Here is a 24,522-nt window from a genome sequence, read left to right as displayed (position 1 = left end):
TTCGTGAAAAACCACCCAGGCTTGGCTGATAGTGAGGTGGCTAAAATTTGTTTCATCGCCCGATCGCTCGGCAAGGGTCTGTGTCTTAGCTGGACTTATTTTTCGTTTATATGGGCCGATGATGCTGGTCGATGTGGAAAAAAATAACTGAGTTGTTTGGTGGTGGAGCTACAACAGAGGGCAGCTATCCACCGGTGTGTGACAGAAAAGACATGCCGCGAACGAGACATACAAGGCGGTGAGGCTACCGCCGATCAACCGGTGTTTGCTAACGCGGAGGTCAATCGTGGATCAGGGAAAGCGAAGGCAGGAGCGTGAGGTGAACTGAATTTCAGGTAAGAAGTTATGACCTGCACTCTATTTGGGTCAGATATAAACCGAGTTTAGGTGTAGTTTATTTAGCAACAGTTCTCTTACGTGTTGCTGATCGCCGGCTAGCTAGCTAGCGCCGCTAGCTTAGCTAGCTTTGCTTTTAATTTCTAGTATCAGCTGATGTTTGCTGGAGCCACAGCTGTAAAAACGGCTGTTCCAAACCAGATATCCTTACTGAATCATCAGAGCTGAACTGGTGATGGAGAAACAGGTTTACCCTTAGGTGACATGAATGAGTTGAAGGGAAGTTATGAACGGTTTCTGAGAGACAAACACCAAGCTCCTTTTTTGTGTAGCTGACAGCTGGTAACTGTGCAGGGGCGGATCTAGCAAAGCTTTTGCCAGGGGGCCAGGTAGGGCATTAACAGAGAAAGGTGGACACAAAGATATACTTTTCTTTCTTACTCTCATATAAAAATATTTAGCTTTTATTAAATAGTTATCTGAATCTTACAACCAAAGTTTGTATAATAATACACAAGATTGGCTGTAGGCCATTGTTCATCATTCAGAACACTGTGTAAAAATAACAAAAACAAAAGTGAATGCAAAAGTGCATAAATATTTATTTTACGTGATTGATGTGTGTGGCGGGCGTGGTCTGCAGTGCCGCTGCAGGGGAAGTGGACCCACCTGAGCGGCATCTGCAATCACGCCTCTCTGGCGTAGTCTGTGCTCTCTCGGCTGTTTTTTTTGGTGTGTGTCGGGCTGTGAGTTGAAAAGCTACAGCCGGCTGTGTGGGTACACCAACCATGTGTGAAAAGTGGTCCATAACATAATGCTTCAAAGCGTGTTCATGCAAACATTGTCGGGTCTGCCGTGGTACAATGGGACTTCTGCTCATGAACCTGTGTGCACAGCGCCTGCAAATCGGGGCTGTACAAAGTCACTTCATCTTTACCCAAAACTGTAAGCTGTCATCTGTGAGGCGCGAGCGGTGTTTGTTTTACCATAGTTCATGGTGGAGAATGGCTGCTCTGCTGAGTTTTGCTCTCTGTAGCTGTATGAATGGCAAACTACACTGATTACCAGCGGCATAGGCACACTTAAAATTTCTTCTGAAATTTTCGCTTTCTAGTTTAATTTAATGTAATTTTTCTGTCCCTTTCTGTTTAAACCATTGTTTTGTTTCTATGACTTTACAGCAGAAATAAAAAGCAAACAGTTGAAATATATAGAAAAAAAAGACACATTAGAGAACAAAATAGTTGCAAAGTGTTTGGAAGTATTGCAAAGAAACGACTTGGTCTGAATAGAGTCCGTGTGTGAGTGGCCTGAGTGATGGGGGTTACTCAGACCATGGCTCAGATTGGTGAGGTGGGTGGGCAGGGGTGGGGTGTGGGAGGACAGTGTTTGTTTACAGTCCGAATGGAAGAAGCTGTTTGTGTCTGGAGGTGTAGGACCGGATTGACCTGAGGTGTCGACCAGAGGGCAGTGGGGCATTGAGGGGTCACCTGTGATGGCCCTGGTTCTCCTGAGACAGGAGGATCTGGAGATGGCCTCCAGGAGAGGCAGAGGGCAGCCAATGATTTTTTGGGAGGTGTTAATTACCCTCTGCACAGCCTTCCTGTTGTCAGTTGTGGCCACTGCGTACCAAACACCCAGGCAGTAGAAGAGCACGCTCTCCACTGAGGAGCAGTAGAAGGCCAGCAGCAGCTTCTGTTCCAGGTTATTCTTGGAGTTAGTGCAGCCGCTGCTGGACCTTCTTTATCAGGGCGATGGTGCTGTGGGTCCAGGTAAGATCGATGGAGATGTGGGTGCCCAGGAACCTGAAGATGGAGACAGAATCCACCCGTTCTTCATTTATAATGAGAGGGGAATGGACCTGTCTGTGCCTCCTGAAGTCCATTATGAGTTCTTTTGTTTTAAGGACCTTCAGCTTCAGGTTACAGAAGCAAGACAGAATACATGTGCGTGAATGAGAGGGAGGCAGGTAGAAAAAGGTGAATATAAGGAGCAAAGGTAGTGAAGGTGGATGAGTATAAATGCAAGGGGTCAACCATCAAAAGCAATGAACAGTGCACAAGAGAGGTGAAGAAGAGTGCAGGTAGGGTGGGGTGGGTGGAGAAGAGTGTTGGGGGTGATTTGCGACACAAGGATGGCAGCAAGAGTAAAATGAAGGTTAACAAGATGGTAGTGATGTGTGATATATGTTTATTAGACGGTGTTATCAACGAAAAGGAAGTCAAGTTCGTTTTGGAGTGATTTTTAAAGCTGATGCGCACAGTAGTCGAATTTAGCCAAGAAATTATTTTAATGATTTGTTGTATTTACCTTATCAGCTTATCTGTCAGCTAAAATCCTGAAGATGTAAGCAAATATCACACCAGCAGCAATATTATAACGTAACAATAAAAGCTATTTATAGCTCCAGCACCAACACTTTGTTTGTTCTGATAAAGTTTAAATAAAGAAGGACTGAAGAAGACAGCATATTGAAAACATGTTTTATTCACACAATGCAAAACAACTTTGAATCTGTTGACATCATATTCCTGCTAAATGATATAGTCTATGCATCTTTTTAAACACATTTGTATTTGGCATCAAACCTCTATTTTTATGTACACTTTTCTGTAACGAGAGAGAAAACTCGTTACTCGTGCAAACACCGAGTGTAACAGGGAGTGTATTCAATGCGAATATTTTTACTTTGAGATTAGCAACCCTGACTCTTGAAACTAGCAGTTCATCCAGATGGTTTGTCACACTGGAGCAGCACTTCAGTGTTTGTCACCTGTTTCAGTTTATTCCTCTTAATATCAGGATTCAAGATGCTGGCCGTGTAAATCCAAACCCCACCCCCCACCCCCACCTCCCACCCCATCTGATTCCCTTTATAATCATCTCAGCGGTCTATTCTGTTCTGGTAAACAAACGGAGAACAAATCTTCCCTTGAACAATATTTATATTAGAAAACTGTTGGTTATGACTGCACGTCGAGTTTCTGCATGCTACAAAGAAATACCGAAACGGCTAAATCAGTTGCCTTAAATAGGCAGTGCTGCTGTTCCTGTAATGTATAATGGAATAAATTCACCTGTCTATATAACAAAATACAGCCTTTAACTCTGTGTGCGGAAAACTAGTTTGTACAATTCAAATCTCTACGTCACTTCCCCAGCGCCTCTGCCTCCGCCTCTCCTTCTCTCACCCTCTCTTTCTCTCGCCTCATGGTTGCAATGGCCACAGCCTCATCAAAGCACATGCTGAGGGGACTGTTTCTGACTTCGGCCCTGTCCCTCCTCCCCTCTCTCTCCCGGCTATCTCCCCTGAGTTTTGGACTCTCTTTTTTCTCAGAGCCCTCGTCGCTCTGGTCTCCGTCCTTGTCCTGCTCTCCTGGGACTCTCAGCGCGTTGTCTCTCCCTCTGTCGGCGTCTCTTCTCTCTCTTTGCTGCTGCTGCTGTCGGATGGTCAGGGCGGTGATTCTGCAGTGCTGCGGCTTCGGAGGCACAACCGGCACGGCTTTAACTTGGTAGATCTTCTGCTGTGAGGAGACCAGCGTGCTTCCGACACCCTCTAAGTGGCCGTCACTCTTCTCACTCTCTCTTCCCTCTTTCATATCAGAGCCCACCTCTTTAAATTGGTTATCTTCACTTGGCGCAGTTTCAAGTTGCTCATCAGCTGTCTGTTTACCATCGTTCTCTTTCTCTGGCTGATCTGAAAACGCTTCTGCTGTGACATGTTCCTGAGAGTCTTCCTTGCTGGCCATCTTCTCATGAGTTTCTCTCTGGGTCTCATCTTCCTTAAACTCTTGTTGCATTTCTAAACTTGTTAGCGCTCCTTCAGCCGTCTCCATTGGTTCACCGTCTACTTCTATCCTACCTTCCGTCTTCTTCGCCTCCTCTTTGTCGTCTTCCACCATTTCCTTCGATCCGTGCTCTTCGTCCTGTTCATCTTTTACCAAATGTTCTTGCCCAACATCACCCTCCCTCTCAGACTGCGCCTTTTCCTCATCCTCTATCACTTCAGATACAATGTCCTCAAGTTCTTCCCAAATGTCATTGTGTGTCCCACAGATTTGGGTATCCTGCTCATTGCTACTGTCGTGTTCTCTGTCAGCTTTTCCCTCTGAGGTTTCTTCCCTCATTTTCTCGTCACTTTCCTCTATTTTCAGTACAAACTGTTCGCACATGTCCTCCATTTCATTGCATATCACACCGTTCTCCCCCTCCTTATTGTCTCTCTCTGTTGTACCCCCTCCATTACAGCTTCTGGTATGATTTGTTGATTCAGTTTCTTTCTGGTTAATCATTTCCTGAGATGGACAATCGCTGTGAGCAATTTCAACTACTTCCTTCACCTCCTCAACGCTCATGCCAGCCACAGTGCTGGATTCATCAGTGTCCTCGGTGACTGGCAGTGGAAACTCTGTACAGCAGGTTGTTGAGGCTATTTCACTTTCAGCCTCTTTCATAATATCCAGATGTTCCTCTGTTTCTCTGCTGCAGATAAATAAGAGACAAAAACAGTTTAGACGCGTACAATATAAGTGAGACTTTAAGACATATTAACATTTGTTTATAGGATTTTTGGAGCTCTGATTTTGAGCTTCTTATTTAATATTTCTTCCTGATTTAATTAAACTTGTAGCAGTTTATTCTTGTAGCATTTCTCAAGCTGCTCAGTTCGTTGTGATTTTCTAATGGAGGGACGGGAAGGCTATGTGGTGCTATCTGCCACACTGTACTTTTAATTTTTTTCCACCAGGGGGTGCACACAAGTTTCAGACATTAGCCTTCAAATCATCCAAGTAGTGGCCACTGTGACCACACAACTTAACTACTGGATACTGGAAAACAAAACACCACAGCAAAACAAGAGTGAAGTGATTATAGTGTCTTTTGAAAAGTGTGCAGTTGGGTTTCTTCTCCAGAATCAGCCACAAAAACATAACTGACATGTAAACCTTTGAAAGTTTATATGCATGCTAGCACTATTTAGATCTTTATCATTCATGTGGAATAACGTTTCTCATAAGAAAGGTCGAATAGCCTGTTCGCTCTCCATTCTATTTTTGTTTGGCCTTCTCAAACTCCTGAGGGAAATATCTGGGTCATTACAGTCTAAAGGTTTCACTGGCTGACTGTTGTCTGGGTATATTCAGATTATTAGGTTGTTTGTTTCTGAAAATAGCTGCTCCTGCTGCTGGACCCGGTTGCCGAGAAGACGAAAACAATAAGGTGAGTTTAAAACCAAAATAACGAACTGAAAGATGCTCAAACATCATATGTCAGACAGGAAGTGCAGAACCTGGTCGCATTATAATTAAACATCAAACATTTAAGCTACAATCACACATACTGTTGTGGTTATCTGGCTCACTGTTAGTGTAAAATAATAGATACAGTAGTTGTTATTGTGCTTTCTCTGTCTGCCAGTCAGTAAAGATTAAGACAAAAATGCACATGCATGGTAACTATAATGATAAATACTAAAATCTGAGACTGTAATCAGTTGTCACCTTTGCATGTCGTTTTCCAGCTGGTCTCCTTCCTGATGAACTTTAGTTTCCTCTTGTTTTTCTATCATCTCCTTTTCATCCAGTCCATTTTTATCTTCTCTGTCTTTCACTTCTACCTGCTCCCGCTCTCCCGTAGTTGTTTCTGTACATGCCGAATGTTCAGTTTTCAGTGACTGGCAGTCGCTTTCTTCAGAGCTCTCTATGTAACGCACAGAAACGCTATCATGAGGGGAACTTTCTTGTCCATCGGTTTCTAGTTCCAACCCAGAGATTGTGTTCAAAAAGAAATCCGGTGGAAGGCTTTTAACAAACATGCTCTCGTCTTCCTCGCTACTGTATTCGTTATCATCAATGTCGTCCCCCATAGCCTCGTCTTCAGATGAAGACTCATCTGGTCCTTGGACAGGCGAGGTCATGTAAGGCAGGCTGAGGGATTTTGTGTGTCGACTGTGCAAGTCGAGGCTGAGCGGTCTGTGTGGATTTGACTCGCTGGGACTTTGAGGGCCTGGATGCAGGCGTGACTGTGGCTCTGGAGGACAAGGAGAAGTCTGAGCTTGCGCCATTGTTTCATACTCATCGTCTGAGTGACAAGGAGGTTCAACAGAGAACTCCTGCACCTAATGGGAAAAAAGAGGAACCACATTAAAAAGTTTTCACAAATACAGCGTAATACTGCTCCTGTGCAAATAACCATTTTCTTCTGCAAACCTCCAACTTCTTCTGTGCTAAGAAAGATTTGCAACCATACAAAAACACACCTGATAAGAGACACTGCAGTCCATATGTTCCATTCCACTGCAGTCCATTTGGTCCAGGAATTCAAAGTTGTCTTGAATGTAGCCAAACATATTCTGGTTGTCGCCTGCCACCTCTGTTGAGTTGAGAACATCAGAAGCATCGAACTCTCCATTATCTTCGTGCTGAGTGTCCTCTGGCTGAAGCTTAGACGTCTCACTAACTTTCATTTCTGTCAATGAAACAACGGTCATGAGTTAATGAGTTTCACTGTTGTTGCACTGTACTTGCAATAGTTTAATTCTAAGACAACTGCAGAAAAACAAAGAGAAAAAACAAATTTCTGGGGAAAATATGAGGGTAAGATTATTGGGCTTATTTTTTGACTGATTCTCAAAATGTGCTTGGAGGAAATAAATAAAAACAAAAATGCTAAAGTATTTTAAAAGGCTACAGTCAAAGGCTGGGGGGAAAAAGGACTCAGAGCAGCTGAATGGATTTCATCCTTCAGATTACCCTAATGTGGTCATTTGCACAAAACACGTACAGAAGTCAGATTGGCAGGCATTTGGTATTCCTGTTAAAGGGCACCATCAGAAAAGTCAAAGCTCAAACGTTTGACCCGTTTATGAAACTTAACAGAACTGTGGAATTTTATATAAAATCACATTAGAACTCAGGGTTACACTAGAAAAAGTTAGCAAAGAGAAAAGTTACTAATCTCCCTGGGAGTGTTTCCTCAATACGTCCACTGGAGCTCTTAACTATTTTAAAGCAATCTTTGTAGTAGCAGCTAAGACGTTTAAGTTTGAACCACATAATCAATAAATGATATGCAAAACAGTTATTATTTGCAGTCCTTGAAAGGAAAAGTGGCCATTGTAATAAACAAGTTCAAATTACCCATATATTCATCATCTTCAACATTTTGTTCAGCATTTTTGGCATCACTTTTGTTATCTTCTTCTGAGTTGGACAGGAGGCTTTTGGCTCGTTGTCTCTTAGGTTCATCTCCTTTCTCTTCTGCTCCTTCTTCCGTTTTCTCCTCAGCACCAACTGCTGCCACCGAATCCTCTGTTGTCTCCATGTCTTCTTCACTGCTTTTCTCCTTTTGACTTTTCACTTCCTCCTCCTCCTTCTTGGTTTCTTCCACGTTCCATTCCATTACTCTGCTTACCTTTTTCGCTGCCTTTTCTGCTCCCGCCTTGTCTCCCCCGTTTTTGTCTCTACGGTGTATGATCCTGTCAGCCCCGCCCCCTTGAAGAACCCCTAAAGCCAGGTTAGAGGTGATATGTAGTGGCACAGTAACCATGGTGGGTCCTGTGATGTGCATGGCTGCTCTCCGACCAGCTTTAGTGGATATTCCTGGAGATCTGGACTGGACAGTATCATTGCCTGCTAATCCTAAACCTTCTGGATCAAGAGCTGTGTAGGTACCCTGTACGCCTGCACCACCGCTTACTAGCCCTGTTCCCCTGCGGTAGGTCACAGCATATTCACTGGCACCTAATCCACCTGAAGTTACTGGGAGCTCAGAGACAGCCTGAGGGGTGGTAGTGACAAGGGGAGACATGTTGGTGGAAGGAGGGCGCTGGCCAGAACGCCTGGTACCTAAAAATATAATGACAAATACGAGTTTAGCCTACGTTAAAGGTGAAGTTGAGTTTAAATTTTGATATAACCATCAAACAATCATTAGAATCAACAATGAATCCTCCAAGATTGACAAAATCAAGTTTATGCATGATTATCCATGTTGAAACACCCAACTGTGCACCTTGGGCGCTGACTTGATCTCAGCTAATTTCACTGGGCTGGTCTGAACCATGACCTCTTGATTGTATTTGTGCTTTTGGTGCTTTTTGGAGTATTTTGAGCTTATCTAATGATGTGGCTTTCTTTGTGCTTTACTTGTATTGAAAAACCCAACAAAAGGTCTATGCTCCAGGTTTGACAAGTGAAAATCTAGTAAAGTATGCTTTGCACCAGTGTGGCAAAATATTCTCACAGCAGTTTGTAAATAATCGTGTCTTTCCGTTACACAAATATCCCATTTCTATGTTCATGTACTTATTCATTCTATTTGTATTTATATTAGAGGGGAGGTCTTGATGTGTTAAATTTCTATCTTCTCTTTTTCAAACATGAGTTTGTGTATGTCTGATACCAACTTCATGTATTTTGTGTTGTATTTTCATTTACTCCAAACAATCTCATCTTATATGTAGTAATTTTTTTCCAGGTACACAAAATCATTTCTCTTGTTTAAGTGGAGAACAGGTCCACATTTGGAGACTTGGGAATGGTGGTGCCAATGGGTATTTTAGGACATTTATTTTAACTGCTCTGTTAAGGGTTCGTTAGAGATTTGTTAGTTCCACATGGTGTACAGTAGGTTAAATATTAACAACAGCAGTGGCTGCAGTGACTCCAGACATATGGCCTGCTCAATGTGGAGCACTTTTGAACATTGTACATTTTCAGAATCAGAATCACGTTTTTTGCAAAGCTTTTACACAAACGGGGAATTTTTCCTGTCATTGATACAGAAACAGAATATGTAGTATTTACAGTATATATAATATATATTTCTCTATATAAATACAATAAATAAGAATATATACTAAATACCTATAGATATTAGAATATAAATTAAAACTTAAATGAAGGTTATGGGTGGGAAGGCAAAATGTAGGTAGAACATGATGTGCGAAGTGCTGTTTTGTAGGCAAAATGTAGGTAGAACATGATCCTCATTTGTGGCTGTTTTTTATGTAAAACCTTAATAATATTTTAAGATTTATGCCGTGGAAGAGTTCGGGTCTAGGAGTTTCTATGTCCATTACTTTAAAAAACATAGCCTCTTCAAACTGAATGATTCATTTTGATGCACTGATTAGCTTCACATTTACGCTAGCTCTCATGGGAAAAAACAAATCAACTGGTGTCTATAAACGCTAATGGATTTCACATTTTGTCACGAGACTGGGTTAAATTCTAGCATTTTACTTTGTGCTACTTAAGATTAATTTGCATGTGTCACTCTTTGCATTGCACTGATGCAGTCTATAAATGTTTCTAGCTAGCCATTCTTGCTAGTGGTTGTAGTTAAACCACTAGTAAGTGTGGTCACTTCTTACTTCAAAATATGACTTGTAGTCACTGCTGGTAAAGTGCTCTGAGAGATCAGTAAGACTAGAAAAATTAAAAGCACTATATAAATACCAGCACGGTCCAAAAACTGAGATGGGGGTGGCTTAATTGCTTCAAAGCGGGACTCTACGAGATGTCATGTAAAAGCGATTTTATCTTCAAGACATCAGAAAACAAACTCCATTCAACTCTATAGTGGAAGAAGTTCACAGTCAGCTTTTCATTATCACCAGATGCATTTAAATGAAATTTTATCTGCTCTTTTTTTTCTTATACGTAAGCACTGTGAGTTCACATTTTAACAAACCTCAGAGTCTTACAGCTTAATCAAATCAAACAAATTAAATCAACATTTAAAATTCTTTAGAGAGGAGTTTACATCTAAATAAATATGAAATTCACTTACTTGTTAACATTTTTACTGCATTTATTTATTATTCTAAGTCACAAATTTATCTTTTTAATGTTTCAGAAGACGATACCTTCATTTGGATAGGATGGGGAGCTGAGGGAGTCCATGCTTCTTGCAGGTCTCAGAGCAGGCCTTTCTTTCTCTGGAGCTGAAAAAATATAAAAAATATTTCTAAGATAAGTGAGATAATATATAGAGAGAAGCTGTTGGCACTGATCTATGGGAGACAGCCAGCAGCAACATCCAGAAACAAACTCTACAGTTTTCTAAAAGTACATTAATAAAATGTGCCAAACCACAAACAAATTATATTTACATTTTTAAATATTTATATTTAAAAGTATATGAGTTTGAATGTCAGTTTAAATGTTACTATTCCATAAAGTGAAAAGAAATTAGAAAACAAACCAAAGAGAATAAAGTTAACAACACGCAAACCTGTTTATGGAAAAGGAGAAATTAACTTAGTAGGAATAAATGTTGTGACTCATTTCTATGTGAAGGTTTTGTACTTTTGGTTGAAGGTTTGTGTCTTCGCCGTGGATCCGGGAATCTTCCTCCAATGTTAAAGATGGACATCCACTTCCTGCCTTTAAGGGATCCTTTCCTCCTGAGGCGAGCAAGACACGCACATTTGCAAGAAGTTCATATGAAAAGAAATGCTGTTTTCTAAAATACAAGCATCACTTGCATTATTCCTGAGATAAGCTTAACTTGCTGCTGACTTCAGTTCATCTCATCTTCACCTGATACTCTAAAAAGTGTAAGCGACTAAACATTTTGTGTATAACGGACAGTAATGGTGACCCAGATAAAGGAATGGTTTACTCACTTGTCTGTGCCTTCAATGATGGCATGGTAAGGTCTTATGGGAAGTGGACCATCTCCTGGACTGATGTTCCCATAGCTACAAGCTGGGGTGGGAACAGGCCGGAATAAACATTCCTCCGGGTTGGGGAATGCTGATGGGGATGGGAGGGACTTCCTTCTCTCATTTGATATGTCTGAAGAGGTTAGAGGAAAGATTTTAAGCAGCGGTACATAAGTTTATCTCTGCACGTGAGTATCTGTGGATGCATATCTGTGTTCTGACCTGCGTCGGGAAACAGCTGAGGGACGTGTGTGAGAATGAACTCCACCACGATGGACTGGACCCTGACCTCCATGAAGGCCGCAGTGCCATTGAATCCTGTCGCTTCAATGTCTTTAGACCTTTTCATACAGATTGATAGATTGGTTTACTGATTGATTATCAGAACTACAAGACATGACTATGAGCTAAAGGAGAGGAAGGAATGGATGAAAACAGCAGAAGAACACAGTGAAGCAGAAAAGGAACAAGGAACAGTTAAGCAAAGGGAGCGGTACACGATACAAGGTACTGAATCACATACAATATAAATTGAAATTACTGTAACTTTCTACAGTTTATATATATATTTTCCCTCAAAATGAAAGCAGGTAGTATATCCCTCAGTTCACAAGAGCACATATCCAACACACAGTGATTTTTCATTAACACACCTGAGCAGGTTGGGAGCCCAGACAATGGCCAGGTTCCTGGCGTGCATGTTGGTTTCTGACGAATACGAGGCCATTCTGACAAGATGACGCATGAGAAACTCCAGAGTCCTGAAGGACACACATGATACATGATCAGCTTTTAATTCTGCAACCTTGTATTATTTTACACATCAGCCATGTACTGAGCAATATTATCATCTGTTTGGATTCATAAATGTGGGATTAATGGTGGTTTTCCTAAAGGTGATACTGTATCTGGTCAGTTCTTTGCTTTTTAATTGGTAGCTGTACTGGACTTTTGGACTATGTGATCCAACTAAGTGAAGTATTTCAGCCATGTTGAACTGTAATGAGAGCCCAGGGTAGACCCAGGGCACGCTCTCTTGGCTGGCTTTGGAATGCCTTGGATGCCCCTGGAGGAGGAGGAGGTGGTTAGGGAGAGAAGAGTGTCGGCATCTGTGCTTATGTTTCATGATGATAGATGGATGATAGCGGACCAAAACCGTGAAGTTAGGTTCTGGTCTCCCGGTTCAGCCCATTTACGTGTATTTAAGCAGCTTCACTGGATCCAGTGTTATTATCTGTAAATGTGCAGTTTTGTAATGTTTTCCTACCTGGTTTCCACGTGGCAGTGAACTAAAATCTACATATAGAAGAATTTACTAAAGCCTGTAAAAAAATTCTTTTACCAAATAGTGTGCACTTTGTAAAAGCCCTAAAACTAATCTCTGGTGAAGTAATAAAATTGAGCTGATCTGTTGTGATAATTACTGGAGAGAAATAGAAGGAGATGCCCTTTGCTTCAGTGCAGAAATACAGGTTATTATATAGTAAAAGCGACTGTCATTGGGATGCAGAGGCCTGTACCTGTAATGAGGTGCTGGTAGCTCTTTCAGGACATCACCGATCTTTACTAGCCTCTCCTCCTCTAGCTGGATGGCCACAGCCTCCTGTAAGAATATGTGTTATTTTCTGTTTTCATGCCTGTAGTAGACCAGTCAAGGATTTTATTTTAGTTTTTCGCATGTCTGAGATACTCACAGCAAATTTGTCATACAGCTGATATGTGAGCAGAGGGTTGGGCAGCTCTCTGAAATAAGCTTTACACAAAGAGCTGACACAGTGGATGTCCTGCAGGTACAGATCCTTGTTCAGTTCAGGATTACCATCACTCTCAAACTCACCCCTGTTTTGAATGATAATAACATAACCGAATATCCATTAAAATATATGTGGATTATATTTACAGGTTTATTTACAGGTAAAGCTTTACCACAAAAACACATTTTACCTGAGTTTTTGTATATTGGATGACACTCCAGACAACCTGTAGATCCCATCAACAATCCCATGATGCTCCACAAACTCACTGCAGCATCGCAGCACCAGTGGAACTGTGAAAGGAGACTCACATGAATAACCTGGATATTGACCTAATAAAAGCATGGAACATGTTCAATCTGTCATCTTTAGATACAAATATTTTTCATATTACAAATTTTGTGTCTGTTTTTAAGTATGTTGCAAAAAGTCTGATGCCATCTATATACTTTATATTTATCTATTACTTCCTTTTAATATTAATAAAATAAGTCTATCAAATCTATAATTTTATAACCAAAGCATACTGATGACTTTTGACCATGAAAATTTGCTCGGTTTCTCATGGTCCACGGATCTTATAGATAATGATCCTCTGACATCTAGAGGTTCCTGCAGAGCATCAGACATATGACTCAAAGACTCCTCAATCAAAACCTATGAAAGACTGTTGTAATGAATATAATTTCCAGGGTTAAAAACCTTTTTAAAAACTTATTTTAGGGTCAAAGTCACCACACCATTTATACTATATATAAAAAACTTGTATTGTGGTGTAAATTTCTGTAATACTGAGATTTGACACAAAGAAACATGAAACGGATTTCAGCCACAGCTTTGTTGTTGTTTTGTCTTTGCTTATTGATAGTGAGAAAAATTAGCATACCAAACTATGACTGTGAACACAGCAAATATTCTGTCTGCTTAAAATAATCATATTTGCTTTGTCATTGTTGACATGTGGGCATTTAGCTTGAAGCACAGAAGTGCCAAAGACTACATGGATCCCTGAGAGGAATATTTCTGTTCTAAGGGTCACGGTTAAGTTGGCCAGGCGCACAGCAGATACCTGCCTCGTCCTTTCATCCCATTTATTGACATTATGTCCAATATTTTTTGTTTATTTTATGAAGTGAAAATATTACTGACAAGAAATGTGTTGCATCCCTGCTAAAATCTTAAAATACCAGCAAATAAAACAGAAGATTAAGTGCAAAAATCATTGTTTCTCCAGTTATAGTACCACAAAAAAGTGTTTGCCCCCATCTGATTTCTTAGTTTCTTGCATATCTGTCACAGTTATATTTTATATGTTTCAGATTATCTAACAAATTGTAATATTAGACAAAGACAACCTGAATAAATATAAAATGCAGCTTTAAAATTGTGATTTCATTGTCCAATTGTCCCCTAAACCTCATAATTGGCTGTGCCACCCATGGCAACAAATACTGCAATGAAACATTTGTGATCACTGCAAGAAGTTTTTCACTTTGCTCTGGAGGAATTTTGGCTCACTCATGTTTGCAGAATGAATAAATTCAGCCACACTGGAGGGGTTTCAAGCATGGATGACCAGTTTAAGGTCATGCTAAAGAATCTCAGTCGAATCTTTGACTATGACACTCCAACACCATCATTTTGGAGTTTTTTAAGCCAATCAGAGGTGGACTTGCTGGTGTTTCAGATCACTGTCCTTCTTTACAGCTCAACTCTGTTTGAGGTTTAGGGCATGAACTGTTTGCCAGACGTTCTCCTTGAGCATTTCTGGTAGAGAGATGGTTCCATCAGTTACAGAAAGTCATGCTGAAGCAGCAAAGCAGCCCCAGACCATCACACTATGCCCACTTATGACTGTTGGTCTGATGTTCTTCCAAAAAAGTCAACCTTTGTCTCGTCAGTGCCAGAATACTTTCCCAAAAGTCTTTGCCTTTTTTTACTTACCCCCAAAGTAATTTGCCCTGCGATGTCCCACGCTTTGCCCACAATGAGTCAGTCGGGGTCACATTATAAAATGATCAAGACTTTTTCAAATGTTTGAGTCAGCCTGGTGTGGTTTGACAAGCAAAGTCATAACCTGAACGTTGGCCTTCACTACTTGCCTATGCTTTTTAAAAAAGCACAGGCAAGCACTTTATTGGGTTTATATCTTCTCGAAGTATTATTGCAGAGTGAGATGCTAAGCAGTTAAGAAACATGAGAAATATCCCATCAAACATGTTTAATAGCAGGTTGCTTAAAGCAAACCTGTCAGAGAATTAAATTTGTACTTTTAACTGTTCAGTTTAGTAACACTTCTATGACATGTTTTATCTAAATGGTATGAACGGTACTTCTGCTGATGTTTGACACCCATATGTAAATGATTTATCTCTGCAGGATGGTTTTAATGCAATGAAGAAAACTATGGCAAGAGCAGAAAACATCAATAAGAGCGGGACATGTTTTCCAGTCAGGGTTGCTCACTTACCCTCTTGACCAGAGGTATTTAGATGCTCCAACAGATCACATCCAAACACCTTCTCTTTGTTGCCCCCTCTTCTTCGAACTCTCCTCATCTCTTCCTGTCTTCTCTTTTCACCTCACATTCAGACTGGTCCCCTCTACCCTGCTGGTGACGGTCAGGCTCACTGACTGTCTGTTCTGGATGTGTTGACCAAAATGGTTAAAGTGAAGATGACTCTGATAAAACGTTGCACATTTCAGAGATTTGACTGTGCTGCTGTTGCTTATGTTTCCTTTGCCTCAGTGCATGTTGTTAGGTGCAGGTTGTTTCCTCTGTGAGCTGCGCTGCATTGGGGCTGTCACGTAAAACTGAGTGTTAGGACATACTTTGTTGTGTCTTCCTCCCTGCAAAAGCAGAAATGATAACGGTTTCTTTGTGGATATAGCAGTTTCACGTTGTAACAATGAACAATCTCACAGCTGAAATCAAACAAACTGCACTGAATGCTCGGCTTGCATATGTGGCTCTTCACTTCCCCCTGATGCACTCAATTTATTTTCGAATGAAAGGCCACACCCTTGCGTCTGTACTTCTCGTATTCACTGAAAAGAGCCCCTGAACGTTTCGCTCCAATCATGCTATAAGGTTTCTTTGAGGTGGTGGGCCCACTTAAGCTTCTAATCCCCGCTCCTGCCTGAGGACTACGCTCACTACGGAGCCCGGTCTGTCCTCCGTGCCCTCATGTCAGGGCCATCGCGGCCCTGTTCTCATTTCAGCGGAAGTCGAGCACTGAACATATAGATTCACAGAGACGCTCAAACTCTCTCCCCACTCTCTCCATCTTCCTGACACCTGCCGCTGCTCTCCTATCATCCACCACCCCTCCCTATCGGTCCACGTTTTTGAAAAGACTTTAAATGTGAGGAAACAAACAAATTAAAAAGCGAACACAAGTGTTCCTACCTTCACTCTGCATCGGCACACAAGTAGCAGCATAAAACGATGACGCAACAAACCACTAAACTTCCCCTGTTTAACTTCCTGAGTGTCTCTCCTTCTCTTGTGCTTTCTCTCTGTATTTGGCCCTCTGTTTCTCCGCCTCTGCTGAGTAGGGAAATCAGTTCATAGTATCTGTATAGTTCATCTATTTCCCTCATATGTGCTGTGTTTGTCTCTCTGTGCGCTGAGCTCCATCACCCTGACTGAAATAAGTAGATCTGTACGTACCTTAAAGATGAGGAAAACCAATCTGATTGCATTTTCTTCCATTTTAACAGTTTTACATCATTGCTAAATATAAATATAAACATAAATACTAATATAAGTACCAGGAAAGTATCACATAGGGGCTCAAGAATTATCACTGGAGTTCCACACAGCTGTCATACAAAGATTCAGTGTGTCAGTGAAATCATATGATAAACCAAAACTAGTTACTAATTAGCAAATACAAATGGGCACAGATCACGAAGCAGTATGACACTGTGCCACTGGAGGAGAAGACAAACACACGAGCAAGAAAAGTAGTTCAGAAAACCACAAAGGACACGAATGCACCACAAAGTAACGAAAGAGTCACAAAGCACTGCAGAGAAACACAAAGTCTAGTTGTTTGTGTGTGTGTGTGTGTGTGTGTGTGTGTGTGTGTGTGTGTGTGTGTGTGTGTGTGTGTGTGTGTGTGTGTGTGTGTGTGTGTGTGTGTGTGTGTGTGTGTGTACATACAACACTGTCTGTGTTGATGCTATTCTTGCAGTATCCTGTTATTTGAAATAAAGCCCTCAAAACATTATGTTTATGATGAGTTTCTGTGGACCTGCTGGGCTTTTCCCCTTTTACAGTTCATCACAGATGGTTTCTACTGTAAAAGGTTTAATTGTAAGAATCCCTGTTAAACCAGGTAAGTGTGGAATACTTATCACACCTGATTGTTCTCCGATTGTTTTTCTCTGGATGGTTTACCTTCCTTTACTTATTTGCATCTCTGAGCTACAGTTTCGTAACTTCCTGTATTTTAATATGCTCCATTGCTTCTTCAGCTGTTATCATGCAATTTTCTTGTTGTATCATCTCTAACAAATTGGCACAGCATAGTCACCACTTATAATTCACTCTTAGGTCATTAGTAATGGGTTTATATCAGTGCTTTATACAGTGTTTTAACAATAACCTTAAATTGCCAGGTTGTGCACTTGGTTAATATTGCACATGTAATTGTTGGAAAATCGTTTAGTTAGTCTTGTGGATTTTAAGGTTTTGAATTTTCCTGTAGGTTATTGAGCCGTTACTCTGCAAGGCATTCCCAAAATTTATGAAGGCTCTAACTAAGAAATTACATAGTGGTGCAGTGCAAGAAGGTCCTGGATTCAAATCCACCACCTTCTAACCTGGCTGTTGGTGTGAACATGAGCATGAATGGTTGTTTGTTTTAGGCCTGCAGCAGAATGGTGTCCTCACCTTCTAGTGTGTACCTCACTTCTCACCCGAGGACAGATGGGACAGGCTCCAACCCCACTGCCACCCTGAACTTGATAACCAGAAGAAAATGGATGGATCGTTATTTCTTTTCGTTTTTTGCTTTCTTGCAAGTTGGTCATTTTTATGGATGGCCACGTGTGGGTTTTATATAGTAGTGTTTTATATTAAAAAATAATTTATTAATATTATCTATATTTGATTTCTTATGTTCCTTTCCTTCTTGCCTCCTCAAGATTTTGTCTTTGTCATGGAATTCCCCATGTGGTTACTTTCTGTTTTGTTTTGTTTTCTTAGTCATTAGTTAAACTTGTTTTGTTTTTGTCCTAATTAGTTTCAGTTGCATCTCGTTTACCCTGGTGTTTCTACTATACCTACTCGTGGGTTTACATAACCCCTCCTTTGTCCTTGTCGGAGTCTCTGTTAGCCTGCCTTTGTGCGTTCCTGCATCATTCACGCCATGATAGTTTTGGTTTTTTATACCTTATACCTGCATAACCTTTTTCGGAATAATTTTATGTGATGATTAGACTATAGACAAAAAAAACAGCATACAGGACAAATTAAAGGTAAAACAAGGAAACGTGTGTTAGTAAGCTGCTGGGCCACCGCATGCCCACTGATTGACTCTACAAGTCTCATGAACTCTACTGGACAATCATCATTTGTCCAAAAGATAGTATAAAAAGACCAGTATAATCATCCCCATCCTGTAAGAGTTGATTACAAGGTGAAGCCGATCCCTCAGAACAACTTAATGCCGATTTGCAGTGAGCTTTTTCATCTAAGATGGAGTGTCTCAAAGTTTGGACGAAAACTTAAGGGATAAAACCTGGACAGAGTGGTTTATATTAGTAACTGTAACCTATGTTGATGATGTTTTTCTTTCTCTTTTTTTTGTTATCATAATTTTTTCACCACTTAAATTGGCTGTTACGTCCCATATGGCTTTCTTTCTTTCTTTCTTTTCAGATGTGTTTATAAATGCTACAGGAAGGTTAAGTCTCTTCTTAGAATAAAAGTACTGAAACAGCAGAAAAATGCTCCTTTGGCCACACCAGCCATGCTACGCACACTGTAACTACAGTCAAAGGAGGAGCTTCTTTCCTTGTGGCTTTTGCGGCCCAACATCACTTTAATCTTTGCACTAAATGGACATGACAACCTAAACCATGCCTAAAAAAATAACCCCCCAAAATGTCAAAGTCATATTACACATCTAATATGTCAGACATCTGTATCTCGGAAAAATAGTAGTTGTTGTACGTACAGTTAAGTCCATATCTGACTGTTTATAAAGGTAGTAGATAGGTTACAGCGTATTATAATTGGAGTTACATATAAAATGTGGATATTTAAATCTGGTTAGGCCTTTACATTTTTCACAAATTTCTTGTAGATGCTTAACTTGTTAACAAAAAACTAAATAAATTTTAAAAAAACAACCAAAAAACCGGTCACCCGCAATCACACCTGCTAAACGCGCAGTGCGCTTGTATGCAATAATTACGGTAATAGCACAACGTCACCTGTGGCTGCAAGTGAGTTTGGTGTGTGGTTTAAGTACTTCCTGTAATGGTGGAAACTGCATTTTTAAACACGCACAGACGCATTTATCAGCTTGTTGTTGTTTTTTGCATGAATTTTGTCTGGAAGGATTCAGTCCTGACCGTCTGTCTGGATCACAGAGGTACTAAAAACAAGCGTCCCTCTAGCATACGCGGAAGAACCTGCAGTTACATCTGCCACTGTGCTTCGGTGATGGATGCACTGCTCTAATACTTTCACACAGACTCACGCACAGCACGCGTAGACGTGTGCAACTTAAAGCGTTTATTTGTGCTGTAAGAAGGAGCCGAAACCGGTGCGAGATGGAGAGCTGCGACTTCCAGAGTCAGCTGCTGTCCGTCATGGAAGTCCTGGCCAAGGCGGCTGTAGCTGAGATAAACCGGCGTGTGGACCAGAGCTGCACGGTGCTCAGGCTGGAGGTGAGCCAGAGCCGGCGGGACATCGACCTGCTGAAGAGCAAGTGTGAGGTGATGGAGGCAGAGCTGAGGAAGAGCCGGATGAGGGCCAGGAGAAAAGGTGGGGACACCTGCCTGAGAGATGCTGAGGAGTCATGTTTTTGTTGTTTATAACTGATAGTTTTTGTGTGATCTTCTCTCTTAGTGTTTAACAATCCATCAGCGGGGAGATTCTCTCCTCTCGTCAAAGTAGTTCTGAACAAAGAAACTCAGCGCTCGCACTGGGACACACCGGTGGAAACTCAGGCTCCAGATCAACCCCAGCAGGTAGGGTACTGCTATTATACCAGTGCACCATATTATCCCATTCATAGAAGTTCCAAAAGTGAGAGCGGGAGACAGAGCCTTTAGCTAGAAGAGCCCAGTCTTGAAATATACAGCTCCAAATCACAACAACCGTCGCCTCAAGGCACTTTATATTATAAGGTAGAACCTACGATAATATATACAGAGAAAAACCCAACAATCATATGACCCCTATGAGCAAGCACTTTGGCTACAGTGGGAAGGAAAAACAGAACCAGGCTCAGGGAGGGGCGGGGCCATCTGCCGCGACCAGTTGGAGTGAGAGAAGGAAGACAGGATAGAAGACATGCTGTGGAAGACAGAGACACGCTCTCTATTTCTAAGATTAAGCTTCAGAAGTTGCTTTAAGGACGTTTTTATTTTAAAAACTTACATCCTTAAGATGGAAACACAGGAAAGTAAATTAAACTATATGTAATAATTGTTTTATATTGACTCATAAGTACAAAACTTTATAACTTTGTGATGTTAACCTTATTTAACCTCAGTGTAGATGGGCTCGAGCTCTACTAGCACAACTTGCATATAAGCACTGATGCATTTGCTTGACCACGCAGTGCATGTGTCATCTTATTTAACCACTAATGCTACGCCTGCTGTTGCAGTGTGCTGAGGCCGTGGAGCTTGCTAATGGGCCTGATCACATACGGATCAAAGAGGAGTGTGCAGAAGAGGATATGTGGAAAAATGATGCAGAGGACAGATCAAGTGAGTCCACACCTTTTATAGTGAAGAAATAAAACAATGTGATGTTTAAGAAGAACGTTTCATTCAGGCACAAGGAACACTTAATTTTGCTCAGTTAAGCTGTAAAGGTAAATAAATGCACTGTTTATATACAGGTCATAAGATGAGAAGCCTGAGTCTGAGTACAAATTAATATGTACGTGTGCTAATGTGCACCAGAGCTGATGCTACACCCCCAGTTTACAGACAAATTATTTTCTGTAAACAGAGACATAAGAAGTATACGCGGTCTGGAGGCCTGGCTAAAAGAAACAAAAAGGTGCCATAGAACTCAGTATTTACTTCCCTAAACTAAATAGTGAATGAAAGGTGGAAAAAAAAAACAGACCACGAGAGCTTCCATCTCAAAAGAAGAGAACATCACGCAAAAGATGGGAAGGTTTCCTTTAAATGGTGGGGCAGTCAATCGATTACACCTGAGGACATTTAGGAGCCACACACCCTGTGTGCCACTCTGACAACAGGGCGCTTTCTCTCCATACATCACCCCCTGAATACAAGACACTAGATGTGTTGTAGATCTTAAAAGGGAGAGAAGGCAGACTAACTACACAAGCTTTCTCCTAAACTCAGTGTAGAGGAACTCTTTTTGTCACTGTTACATGTACTCTCTAACAATGAGGTTCAACCGGTGAGTGACTTGGACCATAAAGCAAAAACAGATATGTAGTGATTTATACCTGCTGTATAACAAAACACTTATTTTTAAGTGTAAAAAAAAAACTTGTTTTAAAGTGACGGTCTATGTTCTTTGGCAGTAAGATATAGCAATTCATTGTAGACCCTTGTCTAGGTTTGCAGTTTAACAGCATTGCACTGAATGCAAAGCCCAGGATATGATATGATCTGATAAGAACTACAACTATAAATTAATTTCAAATGAGCCAAACTGTTATTTGCTGACTATAAATCAGAGATGTCAAACTCAGAGGCCAAGTGAGCCAGACCAGTGAAACCTCCCTTTCTATTGGTGCAGAGAGGTTTAACTGCACATTTAATCCCTGATATATCGCAATATGAGGAAAAAGAAGCACAATTTTACTTTTACTTTCACATCACGATAAAGAAATGCTGCTCTGCTTAATAAAATAAATCTGTCAGCTTGACTCTTTGGGATTAAGTTGTAAGAAATAAATGTGTAAAATTATCATTGTTCAGACTGTCCTGTAATTATAAAGCAGAAAGTTTTTGTTAATTCACAAAAGTGTCCCATTTTATTTATTTATGTATTTTACTGTGGCCAAATTGTGAAAAAAAACCAGGAGATTTTCTCTAATTTAATTGTTTAATTATACCTTAATTACATTGGTGTAATATGAATAGCCACGGGGAAGAGCTTTAATAGTTGGGCAGGCTGTCAAATTTATGAAAATACAGAAATATATGAAAATAAAAATATGAAAAATTTACACCCGTCCTCACATTTTCCAAAGCTGTCCAGTGGGGTGACTCTGGAGACCTGGCCTCATGTTTGACACCTTTGCTCTAAATGATTAGAGGTTTTATTAAAGGCATCTCTCTGGTTGTGTGTTCTCTTTAGTCTCTGGAGTCAAGCATCAGCCGTATTTCGACACAACAAATCCTGCCCAGGCCGACAGCTTTGCAGAGCTTTACCGCTCGGCTGAAAACCCGGCCCTCTCTGAAGATCTGGTTTCCCAAGTAGACGGCTACAGCGCTTTCCCAGAGCAGCAGCTGAACAGCGGCCAAAATGGGATCGAACTTGTAGTGAAACACGAGAAAGAGGAAGAGGCCGATGAGGACGCAGCTCCACTCGGTTCAGCACACACTGTTGTGACAGAGACAGCTGAGGGGCAGCTGTGGCCATCCAGCATGTGCAGAGACATGGGTGACCCAGGTGTCCCGTACACCGGGCAGCAGTTTGAGCAGATTCCTGCTGCATTTGCATCTCCAGCCCAGTTGCATTTGGAGGATGTGGCACCCAGAGTTCACTCTGTTGGGAAATTCAGTTCTCTTGTGCTAAGTTCTGCACGAGTGAAAAGACGAGGGAGAAGTTTTGGATGTAAGATGCCACAGTCAGAGGAAGGACAAAACTCTGCATCCCAGATGAACTCCACAGATCCCACCTTGATTCCTCAACAGTTACAGCATCAGAGCAGAGACGCTGCTCCTCACGCGAGTAATCCAGACGAGAACCGGACTGGGCCGAACCCCGCAGGCCCCTTCCCCACACACAGGGTTGGCAGCAGCTTGAGCCTGGCGAGGAGGATGAGGACGCCCTGGAGGTCTGGGCTCGGCGAGAAGCGGTTCAGCTGCACGTACTGCGACAAAAGCTTCACCAGGTTCAGCCAGCTCAAAGAGCACCTGAGGAGTCACACGGGCGAAAAGCCGTTCAGCTGCATGCAGTGCGGCCGGAGCTTCACCAAACAGTGCAACCTCATCAGACATGCGGTGGTCCACAGCGGGGAGAAGCCCTACGAGTGCTCACTGTGCGGGAAGTGCTTCACCCAGCGCTCCAGCCTCAAGTCTCATCAGAAAACAGCGCACTTATAACGTTTATTTTATACAACCGCCGCCCGTGTGGAGAACATTTTCATGGCTTTCCTAATTGGTTTTGTTTTTGTGATGTTACATATATACATAATTTTAGACTGAGTGGTACAGAATTATAAAACTACAGTCAGGTTTATGGCCCGGCTAATGTGTTTCCATCAGGCTCCACACAGGCTGCATGCAAAAGATGGATTGTGGAAAGTTGTTATTAAGTGTTTTATCTTTTTAAGTTTATTTTTCTTTTTTTAAGCCAGCTGTGGTGAGTAAAGGGTGGAAATGAACTCATAGACAGGGTACGCTGTTTTACTCCAACTAGGAACACATTTATTCAGTGAGACATGTTTACTGAGGTCACAAACGGAGTAAAACTGAGTTCTTTTTTCATAGAGTCGCCCTCTACTGGCTTTTTAAAAGAATGCAGGTTGAAAGCACTTCTCCAATGGCTTAAAATTCAGACCTGAAGGATATGTCAATGTTTCATATACAGTCTGTGATCAGACTGCAATACTAATGCTAGCTTCAGTCCTTTTAATTACTGGTTTCAAATCACTTTAAAGACTCATGAAACGTAGCTTTGTGTGTTAATCCATCAGCCTTAATGAGAGGCTAATGAAAAGCTAAAGAGGCTTTCTACCTCCCATTCTTCTCTCTTCATCTTCAATCGTGTTGTTTTTCCTAAATTACCAATTTCATATCCATTGTCTTTGATATTAACTTATGTTAATTTAATCCTGATAAGTTTGTCCCTGTGGAGCCCAAACTGCACATTTGAACAAGTAAATAAAGTTGCTCTGCATTTGAACTTGGTCCTCTGTGTTTGAACACATCTCAGCCCTATCAGAGGTTAGATCGGTGTGTGGCGTTTCCAGTAAATAACAAAGTTACTTATGCTGGGGGTAAATCAAAGAAGTACAAAAAAGCTGATGGGCCGTCAAGAAGAGATTGTCTGGTTCTAACAAAAGCAGTAATCTCTGCACCCCCTCCCCTCCCATGTTGTTGTTTTTACATTTTCAAGCACAATGTCAGTGTTTTTATAAGCTGGAAATCATTTGATTGTGAATTAGGTATGTTTTAAATAACTTCTTACAACTGCAAACTGAAGTAGGAACTGTGGTATGTTTAAACCTCTAGGTCACATTTTTACAAACAGTCAATTGAGGATTAAGTTTGATTTGAATTTTATTGAATGTTACTGGTCATAAAACAGAACGGCGACCTCTGCAGGCCGTACCCCACCTCCCACCCTGTGACAGC

General features: G+C 41.2%; 2 protein-coding genes across 4 annotated transcripts; one reads left to right on the top strand and one right to left on the bottom strand.

Annotated features, from left to right (window-relative positions):
• Positions 1–3,181: 3,181 nt before the first annotated feature.
• Positions 3,182–16,252, bottom strand: si:dkeyp-68b7.12 (rho GTPase-activating protein 30). Of its 2 annotated transcripts, none has more exons than XM_031748147.2 (14): positions 16,172–16,252; positions 15,233–15,612; positions 12,953–13,055; positions 12,703–12,847; positions 12,529–12,611; positions 11,662–11,769; positions 11,231–11,349; positions 10,970–11,141; positions 10,650–10,747; positions 10,208–10,285; positions 7,476–8,183; positions 6,596–6,804; positions 5,838–6,454; positions 3,182–4,818 (listed from the first exon to the last, which is right to left on the bottom strand). In XM_031748147.2, exons 2-14 carry the CDS (start codon positions 15,318–15,320, stop codon positions 3,486–3,488), a joined length of 3,861 nt encoding a protein of 1,286 aa, XP_031604007.2. In that variant the 5' UTR covers positions 15,321–15,612; positions 16,172–16,252; the 3' UTR covers positions 3,182–3,485. The 2 variants fall into 2 exon arrangements, with proteins under 2 accessions (XP_031604007.2, XP_031604024.2); XM_031748164.2 differs by having other exon boundaries at positions 7,524–8,183.
• Positions 16,253–19,231: 2,979 nt separating this feature from the next.
• Positions 19,232–24,057, top strand: si:ch211-155e24.3 (uncharacterized protein LOC100150696 homolog). 2 transcript variants are annotated; one of them, XM_031748194.2, is made up of 5 exons: positions 19,233–19,370; positions 19,533–19,765; positions 19,850–19,971; positions 20,616–20,718; positions 22,298–24,057. In XM_031748194.2, exons 2-5 carry the CDS (start codon positions 19,552–19,554, stop codon positions 23,266–23,268), a joined length of 1,410 nt encoding a protein of 469 aa, XP_031604054.2. In that variant the 5' UTR covers positions 19,233–19,370; positions 19,533–19,551; the 3' UTR covers positions 23,269–24,057. The 2 variants fall into 2 exon arrangements, with proteins under 2 accessions (XP_039457922.1, XP_031604054.2); XM_039601988.1 differs by having other exon boundaries at positions 19,232–19,765.
• Positions 24,058–24,522: the final 465 nt, after the last annotated feature.

Source organism: Oreochromis aureus, linkage group 18 (assembly GCF_013358895.1).
Source record: "Oreochromis aureus strain Israel breed Guangdong linkage group 18, ZZ_aureus, whole genome shotgun sequence".
Classification (NCBI taxonomy): domain Eukaryota; kingdom Metazoa; phylum Chordata; class Actinopteri; order Cichliformes; family Cichlidae; genus Oreochromis; species Oreochromis aureus.
Note: the sequence above shows the minus strand (reverse complement) of the source record. Positions and strands in the feature narration are given on the sequence as shown.